Source organism: Chiloscyllium punctatum, chromosome 3 (assembly GCF_047496795.1).
Source record: "Chiloscyllium punctatum isolate Juve2018m chromosome 3, sChiPun1.3, whole genome shotgun sequence".
NCBI lineage: Eukaryota > Metazoa > Chordata > Chondrichthyes > Orectolobiformes > Hemiscylliidae > Chiloscyllium > Chiloscyllium punctatum.
The window spans coordinates 35,591,410-35,615,904 of record NC_092741.1 but is presented as its reverse complement, the minus strand read 5'-3'; the positions used below and the strand labels follow the sequence as shown (position 1 = coordinate 35,615,904).

The 24,495-nt window shown below is 45.3% G+C and overlaps 1 protein-coding gene across 3 annotated transcripts in view; it reads right to left on the bottom strand.

Moving 5' to 3' along the window:
• anapc1 (anaphase promoting complex subunit 1) overlaps nt 1–24,495 on the bottom strand; it is a 220,408-nt gene that overhangs the window by 158,694 nt on the left and 37,219 nt on the right. For all 3 annotated transcript variants that reach the window (XM_072551412.1, XM_072551410.1, XM_072551413.1), the window contains exons 10-19: nt 24,093–24,302; nt 22,722–22,817; nt 22,054–22,144; nt 18,960–19,025; nt 17,234–17,371; nt 16,171–16,308; nt 9,376–9,436; nt 9,003–9,190; nt 3,090–3,164; nt 1,784–2,049 (exon numbers count right to left, since the gene is read on the bottom strand). In XM_072551412.1, coding sequence (XP_072407513.1) covers nt 1,784–2,049; nt 3,090–3,164; nt 9,003–9,190; nt 9,376–9,436; nt 16,171–16,308; nt 17,234–17,371; nt 18,960–19,025; nt 22,054–22,144; nt 22,722–22,817; nt 24,093–24,302 — 1,329 coding nt within the window. The remainder of the gene's footprint in view (nt 1–1,783; nt 2,050–3,089; nt 3,165–9,002; nt 9,191–9,375; nt 9,437–16,170; nt 16,309–17,233; nt 17,372–18,959; nt 19,026–22,053; nt 22,145–22,721; nt 22,818–24,092; nt 24,303–24,495) is intronic.

Sequence of the window (24,495 nt, the reverse complement as noted above, 5' to 3'; positions counted from 1 at the left end):
AGAAATCTTCATGTTAGTTTGATTTGATATGCCAATATTTGTACAGCAAATCAGGCAGCAAAAGACTTCCAGAGATTTACAAAGATTTTATTCAATCTATAAAATGGTACAAATCTTTGTTTCCTTTCTGGCCACTTTCCCTGTTCGGAGACCAATGCACCACTGGGGAAGAACTCAGCTGTTTCCTATCAATTTCTAATCAAACTGCTCAGGGACGTTATGACACACCTCTGGAGCAGGTGGGATCTGAACCCATGCTTCCTGGCTCTGAGATAGGGACACTACCACTGAACCACAAAAGTCCCTTCTGTTTCTCTTGCAGAACAACGTGTCAACGAAAGCTGATGGGAGCAAAACTTAAATCCCTGGATGGTCTGGAACCACCACCTTTCGAGTCAACCCCCAAAATTGCTGAACAACTGCTCCACAGAAAACCTCAAAATCTTTTGTTTTAAATCGACCTGTCCACACACGCTGTGATGCACTTCAGGGGCAGTGAACCTAGACGTTTTGGCGCAGAGATAGGGATACTACCACTGTGTTGCAAGAGCCTTTACGAATTTAACTCTTCTTATTTATCAACATGTTCAGGCATGTCAATGATGTGTGCCTAAAGCAGGGTGGGGCTTGAAGCTGGCCCAGGCATAGGGGTGCTGTAAGACCTAGGAGTAGAAACAGGCCATTCAGCCCACTGAATCTGCTCCACCGTTCAACAGCAGATCTCATTATCCTCAGCTCTACTTTCCTGCCTTGATTCCCCTACTGATCGAAAATCTGAAGATTTCAGCCTGGAATATACCTAACTACCACTGTGCCACCAGAGTCCTTACAAATCAGTGAGGCGCACTGGACGTTTGGTTTTAACAGTTGAGTTTTGTTTTCTTGCAGTTACGTTCATGTCTGACTGCCCTTGGAGCGAGAGTACACAGTGTTCACCAGCATCCTCACAGCTTTCAGGGACATGGACGACATCATCTCCTCCTCAAATTCTCACTTTGATTTAGAAGAAAGTGGTCTTTTTTTTCCAAATGAACCTGTTTAGACGAGGGCTTGAATTGAGTCTTTCTGGCCCGTCAGAACTTAGCTCTTAGATATTTTTAATCAACTTGTTCAGAGGTGTTATGACAAATATGTGGAGCAGACGTAACTTGAACCTGGGGCTTCCTGTTCAGAGGGAGGGATACTACCACTGCACCACAGCACTTCTGAAGAACTCAGTCCTGTTTTTTTTTGAAAAATAGACTATCACCATATACCTCATTTGAATACTTACAGAAATAAACTACAAGCATCATCCACTAGAGGCAGTGCAGTAATAACATAAAGGTAGGGTAGAAAAAGAGTGAGGGACTAAATCAAAATGAGAATTGGAGGGAGATATTAAGCAGTCTGGCTCCTGTAGTACCCATCTCTCTCTCAAAGCTATGAGGGTATTGGGAAACACTGCTTACCCCCTCTCAAAGGACAGTCAGGTATGAACATAACTGCAGTAGCCACAGAAGAGAAGAACTTAACTCTTAAATACAAAGTCCAATGGCTTGCAATCAACTCTGGAGCTGGTCTGTTTGAACCTAAAAGACAATTGGATTCTTAAATCTGGAACTGTTTGAAAACAAAATGGTTTAGGCCATCAGATTTGTATAAGTTTCAAGCCACTAAACTTAGAAAGAATTATAAAATTGTCTCCACAGTCCAATGAAATAAGTCTAGTATTCACAATCTGAAACTAAGTATCTGCCAAAGTGTCCCCTGGTTCTATTCTCTCCACAGGAGGGATACTTACCTTGCCAGCTGATACAAGAGAATGACAAGTGAACGTGCACCTTCCCTCATCAGATTATCCAGCTTTAGCTCCTCATAGATCAAGTGTAGCACAAAGAAAATGGCAGGAATGTGGTTGTAAAGTAAAGTGGTTGAATCCAATCCAAGGTTTGGAAATGTCTCTTCTTTGGGATGCAAGACCTCTAAAGGGTCTAAATGCAGCACACCAGCTAAAAGGTGAGACTCAAAATTATGATGATAGTCACACGAAAGCAGGTATTCCCAGTCCTGAAAATAATAAAAAACATGTATTTGAATTGAAGCCAGTGAGCCTTATAAGTCTCTGCGTCTTTCTTACATAAGCGCAAATAAAAAAGGTCTTTCTGGACAAGATCGGCTTGTTCGGGACAACACCATGACTGGATTGTCATTTACCTAACAGCATTTCCCACAGCAAATTTATACTTTATATAGCCAATTTTGTTGCTCCTCCAATGCAACTACTAGGTTTTCAAATAGAGTCACACATACTGTAGCGAAAGTACATGGTTGCAAAAATTACACTTCAGATAATCTGCTTCTCTGTTGCGTCAATTTGCATTGGGTTTATTTTTTCCATTACTAGTTACTGCAGCATGACGACCAATTGTAGAAATGGAAATACTGAGAATAATTGCATTTCTCCTCTGCAAGGCTACGGTTCCTCTTCAAGTGAAAAGGTGAACAAATATCCAGGAGTCATATGGTCAACAACTGGTAAGAAACGAGGTGACTCAAAGATAGAGCGTGCTTAAAGGCAGGAAGAACACAACACACAAAGAAATGGTTGAAAGGAATTTCCAATTCTAATTTGATAACAAGAGTGATCAACATGAGAAATGGGCATCCAAATAGGGCAATGAGGCAAAAACTTTCAAATCATTTTGGACACTGTTGGATGTCGGTGTTCCCAAATGAACTTAAGGAGGTTTTCTTATCTACATTGAAGTAGCTTTGTTGTTTGTGATCTGATAAGACAGATTTTAATGCACATTCCAACTTCCTTGATTATTCAATTGTTGCAGGAGTCTGGAATGACACACAGGTCTGACTGGGTAAACATTCCCTTTCCTTGAATTGGATGTTCACAACAAACGAGGCTTGGGTTCCAAATGACCAGTCTGAATGGCATGTGGCAGAATTTTAAATCTTGACCTTGGGGCTCACAACCACTAGGATATTACACAATTCAAGTGCAAATATTTCACATGCAATGGAAATTCGTCTTGAACAAAACAGCCGTTTACACGCTGTTTCCCATTGAAATAGTCAAAGTATGATTTCCTTACCTCTTCTGAGCCAACATCTGAAGGCCTGGCTTTTTTGGCAGCAATCACAGGGGACAGAGAACCTTCTAAGTCAAGCTGTGTGAATTAAAAGGACATTTAATTATTGTCACAATTGCTTTAGACTAATTTTTCAATGATTGCTACATCCCAAAAACGTGCAATATTTTGAGCTCTGTGGGACTTCAAGTCTGGTAGGAAAGGGGATCAAGAAGGTAGCAATGAAGGTCCTCAGCCCCTGCCACTGTCCAACACATTTTGGGTACTTACTGTTTAGCTAGTGGAGAACTGCAAGAAGCAGTAACATAGTCTCAGCTGCTTACAATCTTTCTTAGTGACTTAGATGAAGAGTCAGAGTAACGTATCTGTATTTTCTAATGACACAAATGTTGGAGGGAATACAAGTTAGAATCACGGAATCATATAATCCCTACAGTGTGGAAACAGGCCATTTGGCCCAACATGCCCACACTAACCTCTGAAGAGCATCCCACCACCCTATTAGTTTACATTTCCCCTGACTAATGTACCCAACCAACAAATCACTGAACACTATGGGCAATTTAGCGTGGCCAATTCACTAACCTGCATATCTTTGGACTGTGGCAGGAAACCGGAGCACCCGGAGGATACCCAGACAGGCACGGGGAGAATATGCAAACTCCACTCAGACAATCATCCGAGGTTGGAATTGAACTCGGGTCCCTGGCGCTGTGAGGCTGCAGTGCTAATCGCTGAGCCACCATGCTATATGAGAGACTCCAAAAAGCTGTAAAAAGATAAAGACAGCTTAAGTGATTGGACAACAATTTGGCAAATGGAATACAATATGGGGAAGGGTAAGGTTATTCACTTTGGTAACTAACACAGAAAAGCAAAATTTTTAAAAGATGTGAAACTTGATGTTCACAGGAACTTTTCTGCATCTGAACAAAGAACACTAAAAATTAGCAAAGAGATGTGGCAAGCAATTAGGAAGGCAGATGTCATATTAGCCTTTATCACATAGGAACTGCAGTGCAAAAATAAATAAATCTAGCTCCAGTTACACAGGGTCTGGAATATTCTGTGCAATTTTAGTCTCCATAATTAAGGATAGGGATAGACCAGTACAGCAAAGGTTCACCAATTTGGTTCCTGGAGTGAAGAGATTGTTCTGTGATGAGAGACTGAGTAAGTTCAACATAGGAAGTCGGAACAGGAGTAGACCGCACAGCCACGTGAGCCTGTTCTGCCATCTGTTCTAATAGTCACCTATCCTCATGCCATTTTCCCTCATTATGTGGAACCCTGGACCCGAAATGTTATCTCTGCTTTCTCTCCACAGATGCTGCCAGGCCTGCTGAGTTTCTCCAGCAATTTCTGATTTAGTTTCTGATTTCCAGCATCCGCTGTTCTTTGGCTTTTTGATCATTATCCAAAACCTGCCCTGTAATACTGCCATATCTGCATGCTTTGTCAGCTACATTTCCCCTCTCCCAAGCCCCCTCCCCAAGTCAATGAGATTAAAACTCTCTCTACAGTCATAGTTAATTGATTCACCAGGACCCTGGGCACACCATGATTCATGAGCAGCCTGTCTCAGTGGAATAGTTCCCTTCTATTCCAGAACTGGTACTTGTGAGACACATAAACTGAAGCTCATTCCAACCAAACCAATCTTTTAGCCTTGTATTTAACTCCTCAATTTTATTGACCATAGTTTACCCATGGCTCATGTGGCAGTCCTGAGATTACTACCTTGAAAGATCTGCTTTTTCATTTTATATGTTTCAACAGAATCCCTCCTATTCTTTTATTCTGTAGATTGTACGAGCATAGTCTTCTCAATGGACAACCCCACCACCCTAGGAATCAACCTGGTGAACCTTCATTGCTTTCACTCTATCGCAAGGTAAAGACACCAAAACTGTAACGATATTTCAAGTTTGGTCTCACCGAGATTCGAGACAATTGCAGAAAACTTCTTAGCCCTGTATAACCTCTTGGCCTGCTAGCTTCCAGTGACATATGAACAAGGGCAGCCAGATCCCTTTGCACAACAACACTTTCCAATCTCTCACCATTTAAGAAACACACTGAATTTCTGTTTTTACCCACCAAAATGAATAATTTAATGATTTCCACATGATATTCTACTTAATATATTCACACCACATTCATTCAGCCTGTCTAAATCCCTTTGAAGCCTCTTTCTGTCCTCCTCAGAACTCACATTCCCACCTAACTTGGTCTTGTCAGCAAATTTGGAAGTATCACTTTTGGTCAGCAAGTCCAAATCATATGCAAAAACTGTGAATAGCTGAAACAATGATTTTTGTATCACCTCAAAAGTCACGGCATGCCAAACTAGAAATGATTCATTTATTTTGATTATCCGTTTTCTGCTGTTATCCAACTATCAATGCATGCCATTATGTTAGAGCTTAAAAGATTGAAGATGAACAAGTCGACACATTTAAGACTATGAAGGGGCTTGACAATGTAGATACAGGAATATTATTTCCACTAGCATAGAACATTATAGGATTAAGGGCCTATAAGTTTGTCTGAAATTTCGTCACACAAAGGATAGTGAATCTTTGGAATTGTCTACCCTGGAGGACTATGGGTGTTCTATCCTTGTATAGAAGGCTGAGACACAGATTTTTAACATTGCAAGGTTTCATGAGATACAGGGAGTGAGGAGGAGTTGCAGCCCATGATCAGCCATGATCATAGCGAAGGAAGGAGCAGGCTCCATACGCCACATTGTCTTCTGACCTTATTCCTTACATTCATCCTGTAAAAGGATGAAGAAGCAGAGAACACAGATTTACTGACAAAATAAGCAACAGCTACATGAGAAATAAAAGCCATTTTCTTTTAAGCTGATGAATATTTTTGATCTGGAGTGAACTGCCTGAGAGAGTGGTGGCAGGAGGGTTGATTGTGGCTTTCAAAAGTAAATCAGATTATTATCTGAAAAGGCAGCAGAGTGGCACTAGGTTAATTCCTTTTTGCAGAGAGCTAGCACAGGCAACTCTAGGCTGATGGTGTGATAAGGTATTTCATAAAAGCAACTTTTGTAAAATTTGGAGTTGATGTATGCATCAACTGTTCCTGTCCATCTCGATGGTAGAGGTCACAGGTTTGGAAGTTGCTGTCACAGGTGTTTCGGTGAATCTTGCAGTGCATCTTGTAGATGGTACACACAGCTACCACTGTGTACTGGAGAAGAAGGGAGTCTCTCACCTGTTCTTGCAGTCACAGTAGTTACATGGCTGGTCTAAGTCATTTTCTGATCAACGGAAACTCCCAAGATCTTGATAGTGGGGGATTCAGCAATGGTTCCACCATTGAATGTCAAGGAGTGATGATGAGAGCTTCCCTTTTTGGAAATGGTCACTTGTGTAACACAAGTGCCAAGCAATGTTACTTGCCATTTAGTCAAATGACCTGGATATTGCTCAGTATCTGAGGGATCACAAATGGTGAACATTGTGCAGTCTTCAGAGAACATCTCTGGATGGAGGGAAGATCATTGATGAAGCAGCTAAAGATGGTTGTGCCTGGGATATTACCCTGAGAAACTTCTGCAATAATGTCCAGAGGTTGAGATGACTTGCCTCCAAAAACGGCAACCATCTTCCTTAGAGAATCCCCAACAACCTCCAATTCCCATTGATTCCAGTTTTGCTGGGCTCCTTGATGCCACACCCGGTCAAATGTAGCCTTGCTTTCAAGGGCAGTCACTCTCACCTGACCTCTGTAATTCAGCTCTTTTGTCCATGTTTGTACTAAGGCTGCAAATAAGCCACTAACAAATCTAAATGTTATTGAGTAGCTTATTCCTTTGCAAGTGCTGCCTGATAGCACTGTCAAGAATACCTTCCATCACTTTATTGATGGTTGAAAAATAGACTGTTCGGGCAGTAACTGGCCAGATTGGATTTGTCCTGCTTTTCATGTACAACATATCTGGGCAATTTTCCACACTGCTGTATTTAATTGTACTGGAACAGCTTGGTCATTGATGCAGCTAGTTCGAGAGCACAAGTCTTCAGTACGATTGTCAGAACGTTGTCAGGGCCCATAGCCTTTGAGGATCTAGTGCCTCCAACCTTTTCCTGATGTCACATGGTGAATCAATTGGTTGAAGGCTGGTCTCTGTGATATGGAGGACCTCTGGAGGAGGCAGAGATGGATCATCCACTTGGCACTTCTGGCTAAAGATTATGGCAAATGAGTCAGTCTTATCTTCTGTGCTGATGTGTGCAATGAGGATAGGGGTATTTTCACATCCTGTTAGTTGTTTAACTGCTCACTGTGACTGCAGAGCTCAGATTCAATCAGTTAGTTGTGTGTCTCCTGCAAGCTGTTTCCACAATTTAATCCAAGTAGGCCTGAGTTGGAGTTTGACAAAGTTGACACCTCAATATTTGGTGCTGTTCCTGAAATGTTTGTGAACCAGGACTGATCTCCTGACTTGGTAGTAATTGTAGAGTGGGCAATCTGCCAGTCTGTGAGGTTGCAGATTGCTGCTACTAATGGCCTACAATCTGTTCCAGGTTTGTGCCACGCAGCACAGTGATAGTGTCACACAACATGATAGACTGCATCCGCAGTGTGAAGAATGGATCTGGTTTCCATAAAGTATGTGCAGTGATCACTCTTACTGTCATGAGTGGACATACTTCTGTGGCAGGCAGATTAATGAGGATGAAATCAACATGGGAGGAGCACTGTTTCATCGGCTGAAGGTGGACTGTATAGATGGTAATCAGCAGGAGGTCTCCTTGTTCATGTCGGACCTGATGCAAAGAGATTTCATGAGGTCCAGATTTAATGTGGATGACTCCCAGGTCATCATAGCTGTACGTCACAGTGCCAACACTTCCATAGGTGCCTGGGACATTGTTTGTAAGGTATTATCCATGAATATGACTATGTCAGGTTGTTGCTTGACCAGTCTGTGAGACAGCTCCCCCAATTCTGGCACAGGCCACAGATATTAGCAATTTACACCACGATTTTACACCAACGGGATTGTCTTTGCAATTTCTGGTGCCTCGGTTGATACCAGGTGATCTGTTCAGTTTCATTCCTTTTTTAAAGTCACATAACTGCACTGCCCGTCGCTATTTGCCTTTGTACTGACCAGCTGACCAGGGCAGATAGGATCAAGCACATTGCTCTGGGTCTGGAGTCATTTGCAGCCCAGACCAGATATAACCAGATTTCCTTCCCTCAAGGATGTTAGCAAACAGATGGGTTTTATGATTGTCAACAATGGCAACTTTAAATTCCAAATGTTAGTGAGATCAAATCTCATCATCTTCTACGGAGGATCTGAACCTATAACATTAACCTGGGGGTTCTGGGTTACTACACCGATGACCTGAGCACTATGCCACCTTCTCCCCTCCTCAGTCTAAAGAATGATCCTGACAGACATGTTTAATGCTGCTTCTTCTCTACATTTTGAGAACAAAAGCTTTGTCATCTATTAAAACAAGAATCCTGTGTTGAAAATATCAGTGCTAAAATGATGAGTTTATATTGCAACCTCAGCGATAGGGGACTTTCCCTGTCAGCATGACATGAGTGATCACAGAGAGTCTCAAAATCCCCTTTGTATAGCTTTTCAAATAAACTTTCGAGGTCACATTTCAAATTCAAGTCTTGCTAACACATTTTAATAAATTGCATCAATACTTGCTCCTCAACTGCACATCCCTGACTGAAATCAAGCTTATTCCTGTTCAATAAAGGGTGTGCTACAGGCTGCAATTCTGCTGCATTTTGAAAGCATTTTTTTAAAGCAACATGTATTTTGACCATATTAATACCCTGTGTGAAAGGGGCATAACTTTACAGAATCTGTAATTCTCCCCAAATCTAAAGCTGCCAAAATAATTTGGAAGGTGCACTTACATTGCGTGTCCACGTGAGTCTATCTGTATTGTAGCCCATCATGTTCATGAGACAAATCACAAACATGTTCCACTCGGAATGATAGTTGGGTCCACCCGGTGCATTGTACGCATTGTACCACTTGATTAAAACTTGCACTGCAACCTCTTTTGGAAGGATATATTTTATTGCTTGCAAGCATTTTTTCACTGTCGGAAGTTAAACAAAACATTTTGATTTGTTGATCAATCTTCTGCCATGACATTCAGTGAAGTACTTAGTGCCAAAGATGTACTCATTTCATAATCTGATTTGCAGGAAGTTTTCATGTGATTAACATGCGTTTAAATACACTGCTCTCACCAAAAAAATATTAAGATCTGTTGACTCTTACCCAATTGAGAGTTCGTTATTTCAGGTGTCGTGATCCTAAGTAAATTCCCGTTATTCATTTCCTGAAGAGAAAGACACAAAATAATCAACATTGGAAGCTGGGTGAAGACATACACAAACAATGCTTTGATTTTACAGAAATAAATTAAAACTATCTGTGTCTAACACAATATCTAGGCCTTGCATTCCATCTGGCAGCGTTAATATCCCAGTGAGGCTGGCAGGCAAGCACCCCACTACACTGGATGAACTTTAATCAGAATTAGCTTTATTGTCACATGTACTCAAATGAATACAGTGAAAAGTATACAGGCCACTTATGGTGTCATCTTAGGTATGACTTGCAGCAATTCATTCATTCAAACATAGCTAGCTGAGCAGTTTTTCCCTGGGGCAGGCTACTTCGATGTGACCTTCAGAAGCGTGAAGCAGTGCGAACAGCTCCTGAAGGTCTTCAAGGAGAAGGAAGGGGAGCCGCTGTTCTCCATCTTGTCGGCGACACCATTGTGTGTGCTTCCTGCACAGAGGAACCGGGTTGTTACAATCCATATGTACAACCCCTACGTTCCAGCGGCTGATGTCCTGACCTTCCTGGGAAGGTACGTCCAAGTCGAGGGAGAAGCCACCGATGTGATCGACCCCTTTGGGATCTGGACCAGTAAGAGGCAGGTCAAGGTAACTCTGAGGGCCGATGACAGTGGGAACATCCTCCACCCACCCTCAAGCTTCGCAATCGGAGGGAGCAGAGGCTACCTGACATATGCAGGGCAGCCCAAAGTGTGCCGAACCTGCGGGAAGTCGGGACACGTGGCGGTGGATTGCAAAGTGACCATCTGCAGGAACTGCAAACAGGAGGGTCACTTGACAAAGGACTGTCGGGAGGAAAAGAGCTGCAACCTGTGCGGGGAGGCGGGCCACATGTACAAGGCCTGCCCAAGACGAGGAGCCGCCACCTACGCACAGATGGCCGGAGGTGGCAACACGAGCCGCGGACCGACAAAGTCTAACGAGGTACCGCGAATCAGCAAAGGAACGGTACCTGAAGGCACCCAGAAGGAAGGGAAAGTTGTAGAGGAGCAGGCAGCAGACAGCGGGGAGATGCAGCAGCCGACCCAAGCTCCTGCAAGACAGATGGAGGAAATGGAAGAGGAGGGATCAAAGGAGGCAGAGCAGTGGATTATCGTTAAAAACAGGAAAAGGAAACCTCTCGAGGGCCCCAAAGCCACCAAGCGAAGGGGGAAGAGACACCTCCAAGAGGAGGATACAGGCAGCTCCTCCGAGGGTGAGGACGGGCGCAAGAAGGGTCGCCTCCGGAGGAAGAGGCAGAGCGCCGTGGGGAGAAAGGAGGGCAACACCGCCCAAGAAGGAAAAGACGATCCCTCTGAGGGGATGGGTGAAGGCCTCCCCCTACCCGGTGAGAACCAAGGGGTACCCACCGGCCCACAGCTCCAGGGAACTGGGAGCAGCGTCCCAGTGACAGCCCTGCTGTCAGATGGAGAACGGGGCGATGAGGACCCTGGGTCCGACACGATGACACCAGAGCGGGGAAATGACTCCAGCGTGGAGCCGGACAACTACCTCAGCCCTGGGAAGGTCCAGCAGTTTGCTGTCACCACGGGGATGCACGCAGCTACCCCACTGGAGCAAGACCAGAAGAAAATGGACACTGGTAACCCCGCAAACTGTTAAAATGGGGTTTAAAATTGCCAGCATAAATGTACGTAGCATTAAAGCGGCTACGCGATGTGTTTCAACGCTGGCCTTCCTGGCCAACGTCAAAGCAGATGTCCTGTTTCTGCAGGAGTGTGGGATACCGCACCTCAGCAGTTACAGGAGATGGTCGAGCTTGTGGGCCCACGGGCCGTCAGTGTGGTCGGGGGGCAACGATAGCCGCGCCTCCGGCCTGGGTATCCTGTTGCGGGGAGGCAACTTCACCATCTCCGAGGTTAAGGAGGTGGTGGGCGGGCGCCTCCTCGTCGCGGATGTTAAATACAGAAACGCTCCCGTGAGACTAATCAACGTGTACGCCCCAGTGGGTAAGAGTGAACGGTTGGCCGTCCTGCAACAGCTTCCACTGCTGCTGGCTACGTCCAGGCCGGTCATTCTGCCGGAGACTTCAACTGCATCATTGATGCTGATGGACGATCCGGCGGGGGGGGACAGTAAACCGGACGATACGTCCAGGGCCCTGATGGAAACGGTCAAAGACGCCAAGCTGCACGACGTCTTCAGCGCCCCTGCAGACGGAGCGCAGCGTAGATACACCTGGTCACGGGCAGACGGGTCTATCCGCTCAAGGATAGATTACCTGTTTGTGTCCCGAACGCTCTCGGTCAGATCCACCGACGTCAAGCCGGTGTTCTTCTCTGACCACTGCCTCCTGCTGGCCGACTGTCACCTACAGGACGAACAGCGGGCGGGCAAGGGAACGTGGAAACTGAACACTAAGCTGTTGACCCCGGGAAACATCGAAGAGCTCAAGAGGGATTACGCAGGTTGGAGAACCGTGAAGCCCCTCTTTGAGTCTCCAGCGGACTGGTGGGAAACGGTAAAAGGGAACATCAAGAGGTTCTTTATCCTCAAAGGTGTCCAGGAGGCGAGAGAGAGGCGGGGAAAACTGTCCCAGCTCCAGGAAAGTATGCAGAACCTGCTCCTGCTGCAGACGATGGGGGTGGATGTCACTGAGGACCTCAAGGAGGTGAAGGGCCAGCAAGCCTCGCTCTTTGCCTCGGAGGCCTCCAGGATAATCTTCCGGTCCAGGGTCCGCTCGGTGGAGCAGGACGAGACGTGCTCACGTTTCTTCTTCCAGAAGGTGCACAAAGAGAGCTCCGTGCTCAGCAGCCTGAAGAAAGAAGATGGCTCGGTAACGTCATCTCAGGCTGACGTCATGAGGATCAGCAAATCCTTCTACGCCAGCCTGTATGACTCGAAGCCGACCGACAGCGCGGCCTCCCAGTCGTTCCTGTCCTCTATCACGGAGGTCCTAGATGACGGAACACGAGAGAGGCTGGACCAGCCGCTATCTCTGGATGAACTGACCAAGGCCCTCGAGTCCTTCGAAAAGAATAAAACTCCCGGAAGCGACGGCTTACCGGTCGAGGTTTATTCCGCTCTGTGGGACTTGATCGGCCAGGACCTGCTGGAGGTGTATGTCAGTATGCTCCGGGCAGGTACCATGAGTGAATCCATGAGGAAAGGCATCATCACCCTCGTCTACAAGCGGAAGGGGGAGAGGGAGGAAATTAGAAATTGGAGACCGATCTCACTGTTAAATGCAGACTACAAAATCCTGTCAAAGGTCATCGCCAACCGGGTCAGGTCTGCTCTGGGATCGGTGATCCACCCGGACCAAACCTGTGCTGTACCGGGCAGGAAGATCTCTGAGAGTCTCGCACTCCTCAGGGATACGATCGCCTACGTGCAGGACAGGGGGGTGGACACCTGCCTCATCAGCCTGGACCAGGAGAAAGCCTTTGACAGGATATCGCATACATATATGAGGGATGTCCTCTCCAAAATGGGCTTTGGGGAGGGAATCGGAAATTGGATCAGACTGCTCTACACCAACATTGTCAGTGCAGTCTCAATCAATGGGTGGGAATCAGATAGCTTCCCTGTAAGATCTGGAGTCAGGCAGGGATGCCCCCTCTCACCCGCCTTGTTTGTGTGTTGCATAGAGCCATTTGCCGAATCCATCAGGAAGGATGCGAGCCTGAGAGGGGTGACTATTCCTGGCAGCGGGGGCCTGCAGGTTAAGGCCTCCCTGTACATGGATGACGTCGCTGTTTTCTGCTCGGATCCGCTGTCCGTGCACAGACTCGTGTGCATCTGCGACCAGTTCGAACGGGCCTCGGGGGCCAAGGTAAACCGAGGCAAGAGCGAGGCCATGCTCTTCGGGAACTGGGCCGACCAATCCTCTATCCCCTTCACCGTCAGGACTGACCACCTGAAGGTGCTGGGTATTTGGTTCGGGGGGGCTGGGGCGTGCGCCAAGACCTGGGAGGAGCGGATCAGGAAGATGAGACAGAAACTAGGCAGATGGGGGCAACGGTCGCTCTCCATCGCGGGAAAAAACCTGGTCATCAGGTGTGAGGTCCTCTCAGTATTGCTATATGTGGCACAGGTCTGGCCTATCCCCAGGACCTGTGCCGCCGCAGTCACCCGGGCCATCTTCCAATTCATTTGGAGATCAAAGATGGACCGGGTCCGAAGAGACTCTATGTACAAAGACCGGTGCAATGGGGGAAAAAACACGCCCAATGCCACCCTCACCCTGATGGCCACCTTTGTGTGTGGCTGCATCAAGCTGTGCGTGGATCCCCGGTACGCAAACACCAAGTGTCACTACGTACTGAGGTTCTACCTGTCCCCGGTGTTGCGAAGGATGGGCCTGGCCTCGCTGCCGCGGAACGCTCCGAGTAGTTGGACCGTTCCGTATCACCTGTCCTTCGTGGAGAAATTTATGAGGAAAAACACCTTTGACCACAAGTCCATCAGGAAGTGGTCAGCACGTAGCGTCCTTGAGACCCTTCGGGAAAAGGAGAGGGCGGATCCTGTCGAGCGGTTCCCTGAGCAGACTGTCAAAGCCATTTGGCAGAATGCCTCATCGCCAGAACTTTCCAACAAGCACCAAGACGTGGCTTGGCTGGTGGTGAGAAGGGCTCTGCCTGTGAGATCCTTTATGCACGCCCGGACTCTCTGCCGCACCGCACGCTGCCCTCGAAGTGGCTGCGGGGGGGACGAGACTGTCACACACCTCCTTCTGGAATGTGCCTATGCAGAGGAAGTCTGGAGAGGAATGCAGTGGTGCTTGTCGAGGTTCGTCCCGAGCAGCGCCGTGACGCGGGACTCCGTGCTCTACGGCCTGTTCCCCGGGACTCACACCGAGACGAACATTAACTGCGCCTGGAGGATCATCAACTCGGTGAAGGACGCTCTCTGGGCGGTCCGAAACCTGTTGATCTTCCAGCTGAAGGAGTTGACCCCGACCGAGTGTTGCAGACTGGCACATTCCAAGGTCCAAGACTACGTGTTGAGGGACGCGCTGAAGCTTGGGGCAGCTGCCGCCAAGGCGCGGTGGGGAAAGACCACCGTGTAAGATCGGCCTGCCGAAAGAAGAACAGGGGGCCCATACAGACGTTTTTTTTTGGGCTCTGCTGATGCCTCAGCCAAATATATGTATATATACAAGATTGAAAAAATGCACAGGATTGTAAAGGACAAGAATAAAGTCGAATCTGTGTTTGTAAATATGGACATATGTATGGCATGATCCAATGTACAGACCATCAAATCATTTATGAATAAAGTATATTTTTGAAATTAAAAAAAAGCTGAGCAGTTTTTACACAGTGCATCAGCTATCGCTCAGCGGTAGCACACTCTTCTTGAACCGTGGAGGCAGCGGGTTCAAGTCTCACTTACAGACTGGAGCACAAAATCTAGGCTGGTGGGGCAGACCTGATGGAACAATGCACAGTCAAAGTGCCATCTTTCAAATAAGACATTGAATCCAGGTCCTCTCAGCTCCCTCAAGTGGACATTAGAGATTTCACGGCACCATTCAAACGTATATTGGAGCCTGCCCCAGTGTCCTAGCTGCTATTGATCTCTCAATCAACGTTGCCATTCTTCTTATTTCTGTCTGTGGGATCTTGCAGTGTGCAAACTGGTTGCTGTACTTCCCACATTATGATATTTAGTACACTTCAAAAAACGTGTTGGTTATAAAATACTCTTTCGAGCATTCTGGGGTCATGAAAGACCTGGCATAAATGCAGAGTTTTCTTTATTTCTACATTAGATGGACTTTACAGAAGCTAAATAAAATGGAAAGCATTTTAAGTGGCCTGAGAAAATATGTGTGGCTCTTTCCTTGCCTGTCAGCACATACTTCATTACCAAGAGACAACAGTTATATGATGGATTAGAATCCCGACAGACAGTAATGTCTGGGACAGTAAGATCCATATCCAACGTGCCCCATTTTGTAAATAAAGATAAAACAATGCAGATCCTGGAAATGTGAAACAAACACTGGAGACACTCAAAGTCTGGCAGCCCCTATGAAGACAGAAACAGTGATAACTTTTCTAAGATTTATTCTGAAGAACAGTCCCATCTGACGCAACAAATTAAATTTCTTTCTCTGTACACAGCTATTGCCAGACCTAGAATTACTGAATCATAGAATCCCTACAGCGTGGAAGCAGGCTATTCAGCCCATCAAACTCACACCAACCCTCTGAAGAACATCCCACCCAGAGTCAGTCCTCAACCCTATTCCTGCATTTCCCATGGCTAATTCACCTAGCCTGCACATACCTGGACACTATGGGCAATTTAGCATGGCCAATCTACCTAACCTGCATATTTTTAGATTGAGGGAAGACGACCGAGCACCCAAAGGAAATTCACACAAATACGGGGAGAGCGTGAAAACTTCACACAGACAGTCGCCCAAGTCTGGAAGAGAACCCGGGTTCCTGGCGTTATGATGCAGCAGTGCTGACCACTAAGCCACCATGCCACTCTGCTGAGTTTTTCCAGGTTCTGTATTTGTGCCCCGTATCATAGCTGCCCACTAACCTGGCTGCGATAGGAAAATGCTGAGCACATCTGGGTGGGTTGCTCTTCAGAGGGTTGGTGTGGACTTGTTGGGCCGAAGGGCCTGTTTCCACACTGTAAGTAATCTAATCTAAATCTAAGCAGAGCCTGAACTCTCCAGCTTCATGATAATTGCCGGAAACCTGGACTGCCAAAGCTTCTACTGACCAGGTGCACAAAACTACCTTACCAGGGTAACTCTGTTTTGGACAGGATCCCGCAGGGAGTGAATGTATGTTCCAATCTGATGGAAGGTGCAGTCATCCATGTACGAGTCCTGAATCTTTGTGGAATCATTCAGCTCAGGTACCGGGGATGGCCACACAGCCTTTGGATTAAGAAACAAACAAACTCCAATGAATAATTATATACACACAAAACCCTGTCACTGACTTAATTGCCTTAAAATGTCTGGAAAAATAGCAATTGTACCTTACAGGGAGGTGTTTTTGCTTCTCAGTAGTCTAAATAACATTCACCAGCCAGAAACAATACTGGACTGCGAGAAAATTCGCTATCTACAAGTTAAAATGGCAAATTGTTCCAAAAACATTTTTCCACGGTGCAGCTTGGTGGCTCAGTGGTTAACACTGCAGCCTTACAGCACCAGGGACCCGGGTTCGATTCCAGCCTTTGGTGACCGTCTATGTGGAGTTTGCATATTCTCTCCATGTCTGCGTGGGTTTCCTCCGGATTCCTCCCACAATCACAAAGATGTGCGGGCTAGGTGAATTGGCCATGCTAAATTGCCCATAGTGTTAGGTGCATTAGTCAGAGGGAAATGGGACTGTGTGGGTTACTCTTCGGAGTGTCAGTGTGGACTGGTTGGGCTGAAGGGCCTGTTCCACACTGCAGGGAATGTAATGTAATCTCAAACTAAACTATTCTAGTCCTATTCACCAGCACGTGGCCTTGTATGCCTTGGCGGCCTTGATAAATATCTGTTGGCTGAACAGAGTGAAGAATGAATACCTAACTCTAAGGAGTTAAGGGTGTGTATGTGTGTGTACGCGTTGGGGTGGGGTGGGGTGGGGTGGGGTGGGGTGAGGGCGTGTGCAGAATTAATGAGGACCACTGACAGAAGAGAACTTGACCGTATAGCACCAAATAGTAAAGCACTATTGCTATATACCAAATGCTAAACATGATCCAGAAATTTAACAATTGACATTGGTCACTTCCTGGAAGAGGAAAATTTTGAAGCAGAACACCATTAAGCAATGTTTGAGTGAACGAATTGATAATATCCTTACCTCATCCAATGCACCAGGGTGCCTGCTTGAAGGTCTCGCTGGGGTACTGATACTACCAAGTGGAGTGCTAGGTCGTGGGAGTGTGTTAGACGCAGAGAGTGAGGGAGTTGGAACTCCAGCGATAAACACCTTCCCTACCTTCAAAAGGAAACAGAATTTATATCACACATATATACATTAATTTACAAAGGCATAAACGACGGTGGTAACACTGAAATAGGCTTCATCATGAGATGGGGGACCTGTAGTCCAAAGGAAAAAGCAGCATTCCAGATATTGTGCTTTTTTTTAAACTTAAACAGAACATGAGGGACAATAACTCTCTCTTCAATTCTCCACAGCAAAGTCACAATCAGACTTGGCAACTGATCAGTTCTGTGTTTGTCAGCAAGTATAAGTTGTGTTCCTTTCAAAATTTGGCATTTTTGCATCTATTCTGATAAGCACTCGACAAAAAACTTTGACACATCCCCTTATATTTCTGCCTATATGCAAAACAGAATGAGGGTCTGAACTAAACTTTCTTCCAAAAAATATGGCTATCCAAATGAGGCAACCCAAATCAATCAAGCAACTCATTGCAACTGACTGTACTTTTACTTTTGATTGCAAACTCCATTATCCCTGCAGCTTCTGCCTCAGATTGTGATCCAGTGACACCTAATGGTGTGTGTATGACTGAGTCAAGTTGGGGACACAGAACTGTTGTATGCACCCGGCATCACTTGTAAGCACTGACTGTCACACATAATACCCTCTCAAGTGAGGCTCTGACTGGAGGGTGCATGCCAAATATAGAATAGTATGTTAGCAAGTTGTGGGGTGGGGGGGGAGGTCAAAGTTTTCAGAATGGGTGAAATTTAATAGGATTTACTTCTCTTCTTTTAAAAAAAAGGATAAACATGTGAATTGCATTAGTAATTCAGCCACAATTGCGAAGGAGACCATTCGATCCATCATGTCATAGAGTCATACAGCAAGACAACGGGCCTTTTGATCCAATTCGTCCATGCCAACCAAGTGTCCCCACATGGAACAGGCCCAATAGCCTGCGTTTGGCCCATGCCGCTCTAAGTGTTGCCTTGTGAACATTTCACTGTACTCATGTGACAATAAAGCTAATTCTAATTCATACGTCTTGAAACCTTTCCTATTTACCTGACCAAATGTCTTGTAAAATGTTGTAATTGTACTCGTCTCTAACACTTTCTCTAGCAATTTGTTCCATAAAGGCACTATGTGCAAAAGTTGTCTCTCAGGTCCCTTTACTGCACCAGCTCTTTGAGCACTGACAGTGCCAACTCTTGACTTTTTCCCAAAAACCTGCATATTGTTTATATTTTAATAATCGTCCATGGAGTCTTGGACATGGGCCCAAGCTCCATTCCATCATTCATCTTGCAACCCACATCAGTTTAAAAAACAAAAGCAGATGATAAGGTCATTATATCCTTATTTTTGGGGAAAGAGACTTTGCACAAATTGGCTGTTGCACTTCTCTAGAATACAAATCTTCTCAAAAACCTTGAACAGTGACATCAGCTTAAAAGTCCTTCATCGGCTGCAAACTGCAGGTCAGAATGAAATCATAAAAGGCGCAACACAAATATTTTTTTTTGTCTTTTTATCACTTTCCCCACCATACGTGCAACTTCTACCTTCAAAGTAAATAGCTTGAAACTATACAGGGTGGGAATCCTTCGCTAATATTATCGTGGTAACCTACCCGAATAATGCCAGTGTAGAGCACAAGATTGCCATTACTTTCTAGGACCATCATTGTGTTGACACTCTGTACAAACAAAAAAAAAGAGGACAAGGGATCAAGTACTCTGAAGTTGCAGAACTGATGACCACACTTCTAACATCTTGGAGTCTAAATAGTTTGTAAAATAGGCATTATGATTATACGCATAATTCAAAATGGATACAGTTGCACAGAAATTAAAGAAGAAGAAAAGTGAAAGCCTCCGCTAAATACAAACGTGAAAAGGAAGAATAGATTTGTCTTAGGGTCCACTGTTTGTCATCTGGGCAAAGAAAACCCTAATACATACTCCTCATCCGACTGGAGCAGATGTTTGGGAACTCGTCCTCCTGTCCCCACCTTCACTCTGATTCTGTGAAAGGGAACTGAATTTGAATGCTGCATCATCCCCAGATCAGACATTCACCACTTGATCACCATGGACAACACTGGGGAAGTTTGAGCTTCCCCCAGTTGTGAAGACAGGCAGGAAGCAAAGCAAAAGACCTCCATTCCACGATACACTTAGGAAGGGACTGGATTTGCTGACCAAAAAGCTCTACTGCAGTGCTTGTAAAGTTAGATCATAGAACCCCACACATAGTGTGGAATCATGTTATTTGGCCCACTGGGTCCACACCGATCCTCCCAAGCACATCCCACCCAGACACACCCCCATACCCTATCCCTGCAATTCTCATGGCTAGTCCACCTAGCCTGCATATCCCTGGACACTACGGGCAATTTAGCATGGATGGGGAAAGAAAAGATATTAGAAAAACCCATTGCAGAATACTTCTACCTTCAGTGGAAATAAGTCAATAAATCTGACAATTTAGCCAGTCTCATTTTCCTCCACACTTTTATCTGTTGGAGGGATGCACAATTAATTCTGACTCACATTTTTCTGAAAGTTTAACACATTTTGTAACCATAAAAAAGATGATTGTGAAGTATAATCTGATATATAAAGTAATAGAGATGTACAGCATGGAAACAGACCCTTTGGTCCAATTGTTTCATGCCACCAAGATATCCTAAATTAAGAGAGTCCCATTTGCCAGCATTTGGTCCATATCCCTCTAAACCCTTCCTATTCACATACCCGTCCAGATGTTTTTTAAATGTTGTCATTATTCCAGCCTCCACCACTTCCTCTGGCAGCTCATTCCATTCACACATCAGCCTCTGTTGCCCCTGAGGTCCCTTTCAAATCTTTCCCCGTTCACCTTAAACGTATGCCCCCTAGTTTTGGACTCCCCTACCCTGGGAAAAGGACCTTGGCTATTCACCCTATCCATGCCCCTCACGATTTCATAAAGGTCACCCCTCAGCTTTTGATGCTCCGGGGAAAAGGGAATCATAGAACTCCTACAGTGTGGAAACAGGCCCTTTGGCCCAACAAGTCCACACCAACCCTCCGAAGTGTAACTCACCCAGACCTATTCCACCTACCCTAGATTTACCCTTGATTAATGCACCTAACCTACATACCCCTGGAGACTATGGGCAATTTAGCATGGCCAATTCACCTCACCCCTGCACATCTTTGGACTGTGGGAGGAAACCAGAGCACCCAGAGGAAACCCACGCAGACACGGGGAGAATGTGCAAACTCTACACAGACAATCGCCTGAGGTTGGAATCGAATCCAGGTCCCTGGCGCTGTCAGACAGCAGTGCTAACCACTGAGCCATCATGCCACCCCAGTCTATTCAGCCTCTCCCTGCAGCTCAAACCCTCTGACCCCAGCAACATCCTTGCGAATCTCTCCTGCACCCTTTCAAGTTTAACAACATCTTTCATATAGCAAGGAGACCTCACATGTCCAATAGGATGCGCACAGAAACAGGGTCAAACAACAACAAAACAGCAAAGCAAACCCATTGTTACTTCACTTGAGAGTGAAACTATCTTACCATGCAAGCACAACTTTCCTGCTGCACACGGTCGATCCAGACATCATGAATAACATCTAAAACAAGTTGCACTGATCAGAAGTAGATATTTCTTAAAATCCCTAAAGAGAAACAAATTAACTGTTGCTCCTTCCTCGGTCCAATATATCTTCAAACTACACCGTATTAACACCAGGAGAATATTGCATGTGGAATCATTTGAAATCATAAAATTCAACTGTCCTACTATAGTCAAGTTCCTGAACTGTGAACAAAGCAGTGTTGCAAATGGTAGTGGAGAGGGGCAGATAGAAAGTCTGCTTGAACAGACCATCTTACCTAATTTGAGTACTATCTTTGCAACTGTGCCAACTGATAGAGGCAAGTGTACCAAGAGAGGACAGTAACCCCTTCCAGGTAAAAACAAATAGAATTGTTATGATGCCTGGAGCATGTCAAATCCACCTCTGATCATTCCTAAGCTCTGCCAGCCAGCATTCCAGCTTCCACCCTCCATTAACTTGAGATCCAAAACTGTGCCGTGTGTATCCCAACTCACATTACCCCGAATGTTCATCACATCCCTTCTCAAAGACCCACACCAGCTCCTGGCCTGCCGCAGGCTCAGTTTTTAAACTCTCTACTTTATTTTCAAATTCCTCACAGTTGCACCCATCTCTGCAACCTCATACAGCCCGACAATGCTCTGAGGTACAATCATGCAATACCAAAGGGGCCCTTTGGCCCATCAAGTCTGTACCATCAAAGCTACACTAACCCAACTTTCTAGCACTCGACCCATAGCTTTAAACATTATGACATTTCAAGAGATCACTACCCTCCTTCCTGTCCTGTCCTGGCCTTGATTAAAATCCCTGATTGCAATCGCACCACTGCTGGTGACAGTCCCTTGGCAGCTGGAATTCCCTCTGTCATTTAACCTCTCCATCTCTCGACCACTCTTTCCTCCATTAAGGCACTCCTGAAAAATCCACCTCTCTAACCAAGTTCCTAGTCACCTGGCCTAATATCCCATCTGACCCGGAGTCAAATTGTGCTTGAAACGTTTTTGGTGAAGCTTTTGGTGCTTTTACAACCTTGAGGATGTGGAATAACTACAAGCTGGCATTTGAAACTTCCGTCTGAGGAGCACAAGAGCTTAAAAGTAAACTCACCTCCACAGGGGCAGCGTCTCTTGCTTGTATGACAGTAACTGTTCCAAAAATCAGCTGAGTCAAGTCATTGCTCTCTTCAAATTTCACACATCTGTTTCAGATTTAAGCAGATGCATCAAATAAAGCTTTCCAAACAATGCACTCAGATGCATTTGCAAGCTAGCATGCTGCTTTTACCAGGTAGCTATCATATCAAATAAACTGAAAATGATCAAAATGTCAATCACATTCTCAGCAGGTTTGAAACTCTCCAGTGAGAATTTGCAATGCGAGTTGCAGGATGTGAAAGGACAGCAAGCGATCAGCCCAAACATTCGCAAATACCCAGCTCCTTCTATTTAAAAATAGACCTCCCAAACACTTGCAAAAACCAAAGTCAGCATACAAGGTGCAGATGCTTGATGGGTAGAAAATCATTTCTTCACATGTAGCAATTGAACAAATGCAGAAGAGAATTTTTTGCGTTCAATATTTATCAGAACATAAATAGTGCAACAACGGACGACACAATGTTGGACGAGAGTAATGAACATATATTAACACCCAAATTGAACGGTTAAATTCCCCTATTTATTATTCAACAGAAGTCATTTTTCAATAAAGGGTGAACATCGTATATTTTAATTTGTCACTTACAACATTAGTGGCTGCTCTGTGATGACACTCACCGTAACTGATGACGAGACTCCACCAAGTAACATAAAAACTTCTGACCACAGAGGTCAATGGTAGTAAATACTTTTGAGGCTTGAGAGTTTTTTTCTCTGTGTAAACATAAGCTAATACTTCAGGTTTAAGCAATACAGTTATGACAGAGAGTCATATAGCATAGAAACAGACCCTTCAGCCCAACCAGTCCATTCCAAAGATATTTCCCATTCATGAACTTTTCCAAATGTCTTTTGGATGTTGTGGCTGCATTTGCATCCACATTTTCTCTGGCAGATCATTCCACACACAAACCACACTCTGTAAAAAAGTGGCCCCCTCATGAACTTTTTAAATCTTTTTCCTCTCACCTTAAACCTATGCCCTCCCCCACTAATTTTGAACCCCTCCCACCCTAGGCAAAAGACCCTTGCTATTCACCTCAACCATGCCCTTTATGATTTTATAAATGTCTATTAGGTCACCCCTCAACCTCCTACACTCCAGTGAAAAAAGTCCCAGGCTTTCCAGTCTGTTTTTATTACTCAAACTCTCCATTCTTGGCAAACTCTCCATCCTGGTAAATCTTTTCTGAACCCTCTCCAGTTTAATAATATCCTTCCTACAACAGGATGACCAGAACTGCACACAATACTCCAGAAGAGGCCTCACCAATGTGCTGTATAACCTCAAAAAGATGTGCACTTCATCAGCTTGGTCATCTGACAGAGCTTACTCTTCCAATGTTCCGATGAGGAGTTCACTTACCAATTGCTAATTTTCATTTCTTTAGAATGAAGCAGGGTGTGGGGATCTCATAGAATCCTAGAAAGTTCTAACAGGAATGGACAAGGAAAAAAGGCAGAAGGATGGGCCTGATGACCCAGGGAGTCTAGAACCAGGGGTCACTGGTTAGGGATTACAGGGTCGACCATTTACAATTGTAATTCTGAAGAAATACCCTTGGGAAAAACCAAATAATGTTCTGAGGATAACACATATGAGATAGTGGTGATTGATTAGTGCATGGACAGTGCTATTACTCTCCTCTACAGTTTGAACATTACAACATAGGATAAGAAAATGCGTAGGAAAGAAAATAAAACCACATGCAATGCAGCTGCAACTCTTTGGTAGACAGTTTATCTCTTATTTCGGTTCACAGTGTAGAGACTAAAGAGAAAATCTCAGCTGACTCTTCAGAGGACTGCTGAGCAAAACAGTGTGCTGTCAGGGACACCTAGTTTTCCTGGCAGCCCAGTAAGTTTGTTCTAATGGGACATTGCTGTGCTCTCCTAACACAAAGTCACCAATCTACTGGACTGACAACATCTCTCCATGTTACTTTGGATGGACGGATGGAAAAGCCTCAAGAACAACCCCCGACTGACCTCACGTTGTGCGCGCTCTCTGTCCACAGGTGATCAAGGCACAACTCCGGAATAACGGGCTCCGTCTCAGGCACCAGTAAGGAGTCACTCAGAGTGCTGTTCGGAGAGTGGGAATTCCGGCCCTGCTTTGGCGACGGGGTGTAAGTCGATAAGTTGAACCTCTGTACGCCAGAAAAAGATGATGCTCCCAGAGACGGGGAATGAGAACGACTGGAAAAAAAAAGCGGACAAAATTCTTTTTACCTGGATGATAGGCGGGGGTGGGGGAGGGGGAAATACAGGGGTTTTTAAAAAAAAGCTCTGTCGGCGTGCTTCCAACAGGTATGATAAATGATGCTCATGCTGCTGATTCACAGCATCAATGCTGGCAATTAGGAGATGGAACAGTTGCTTTTACTCACTG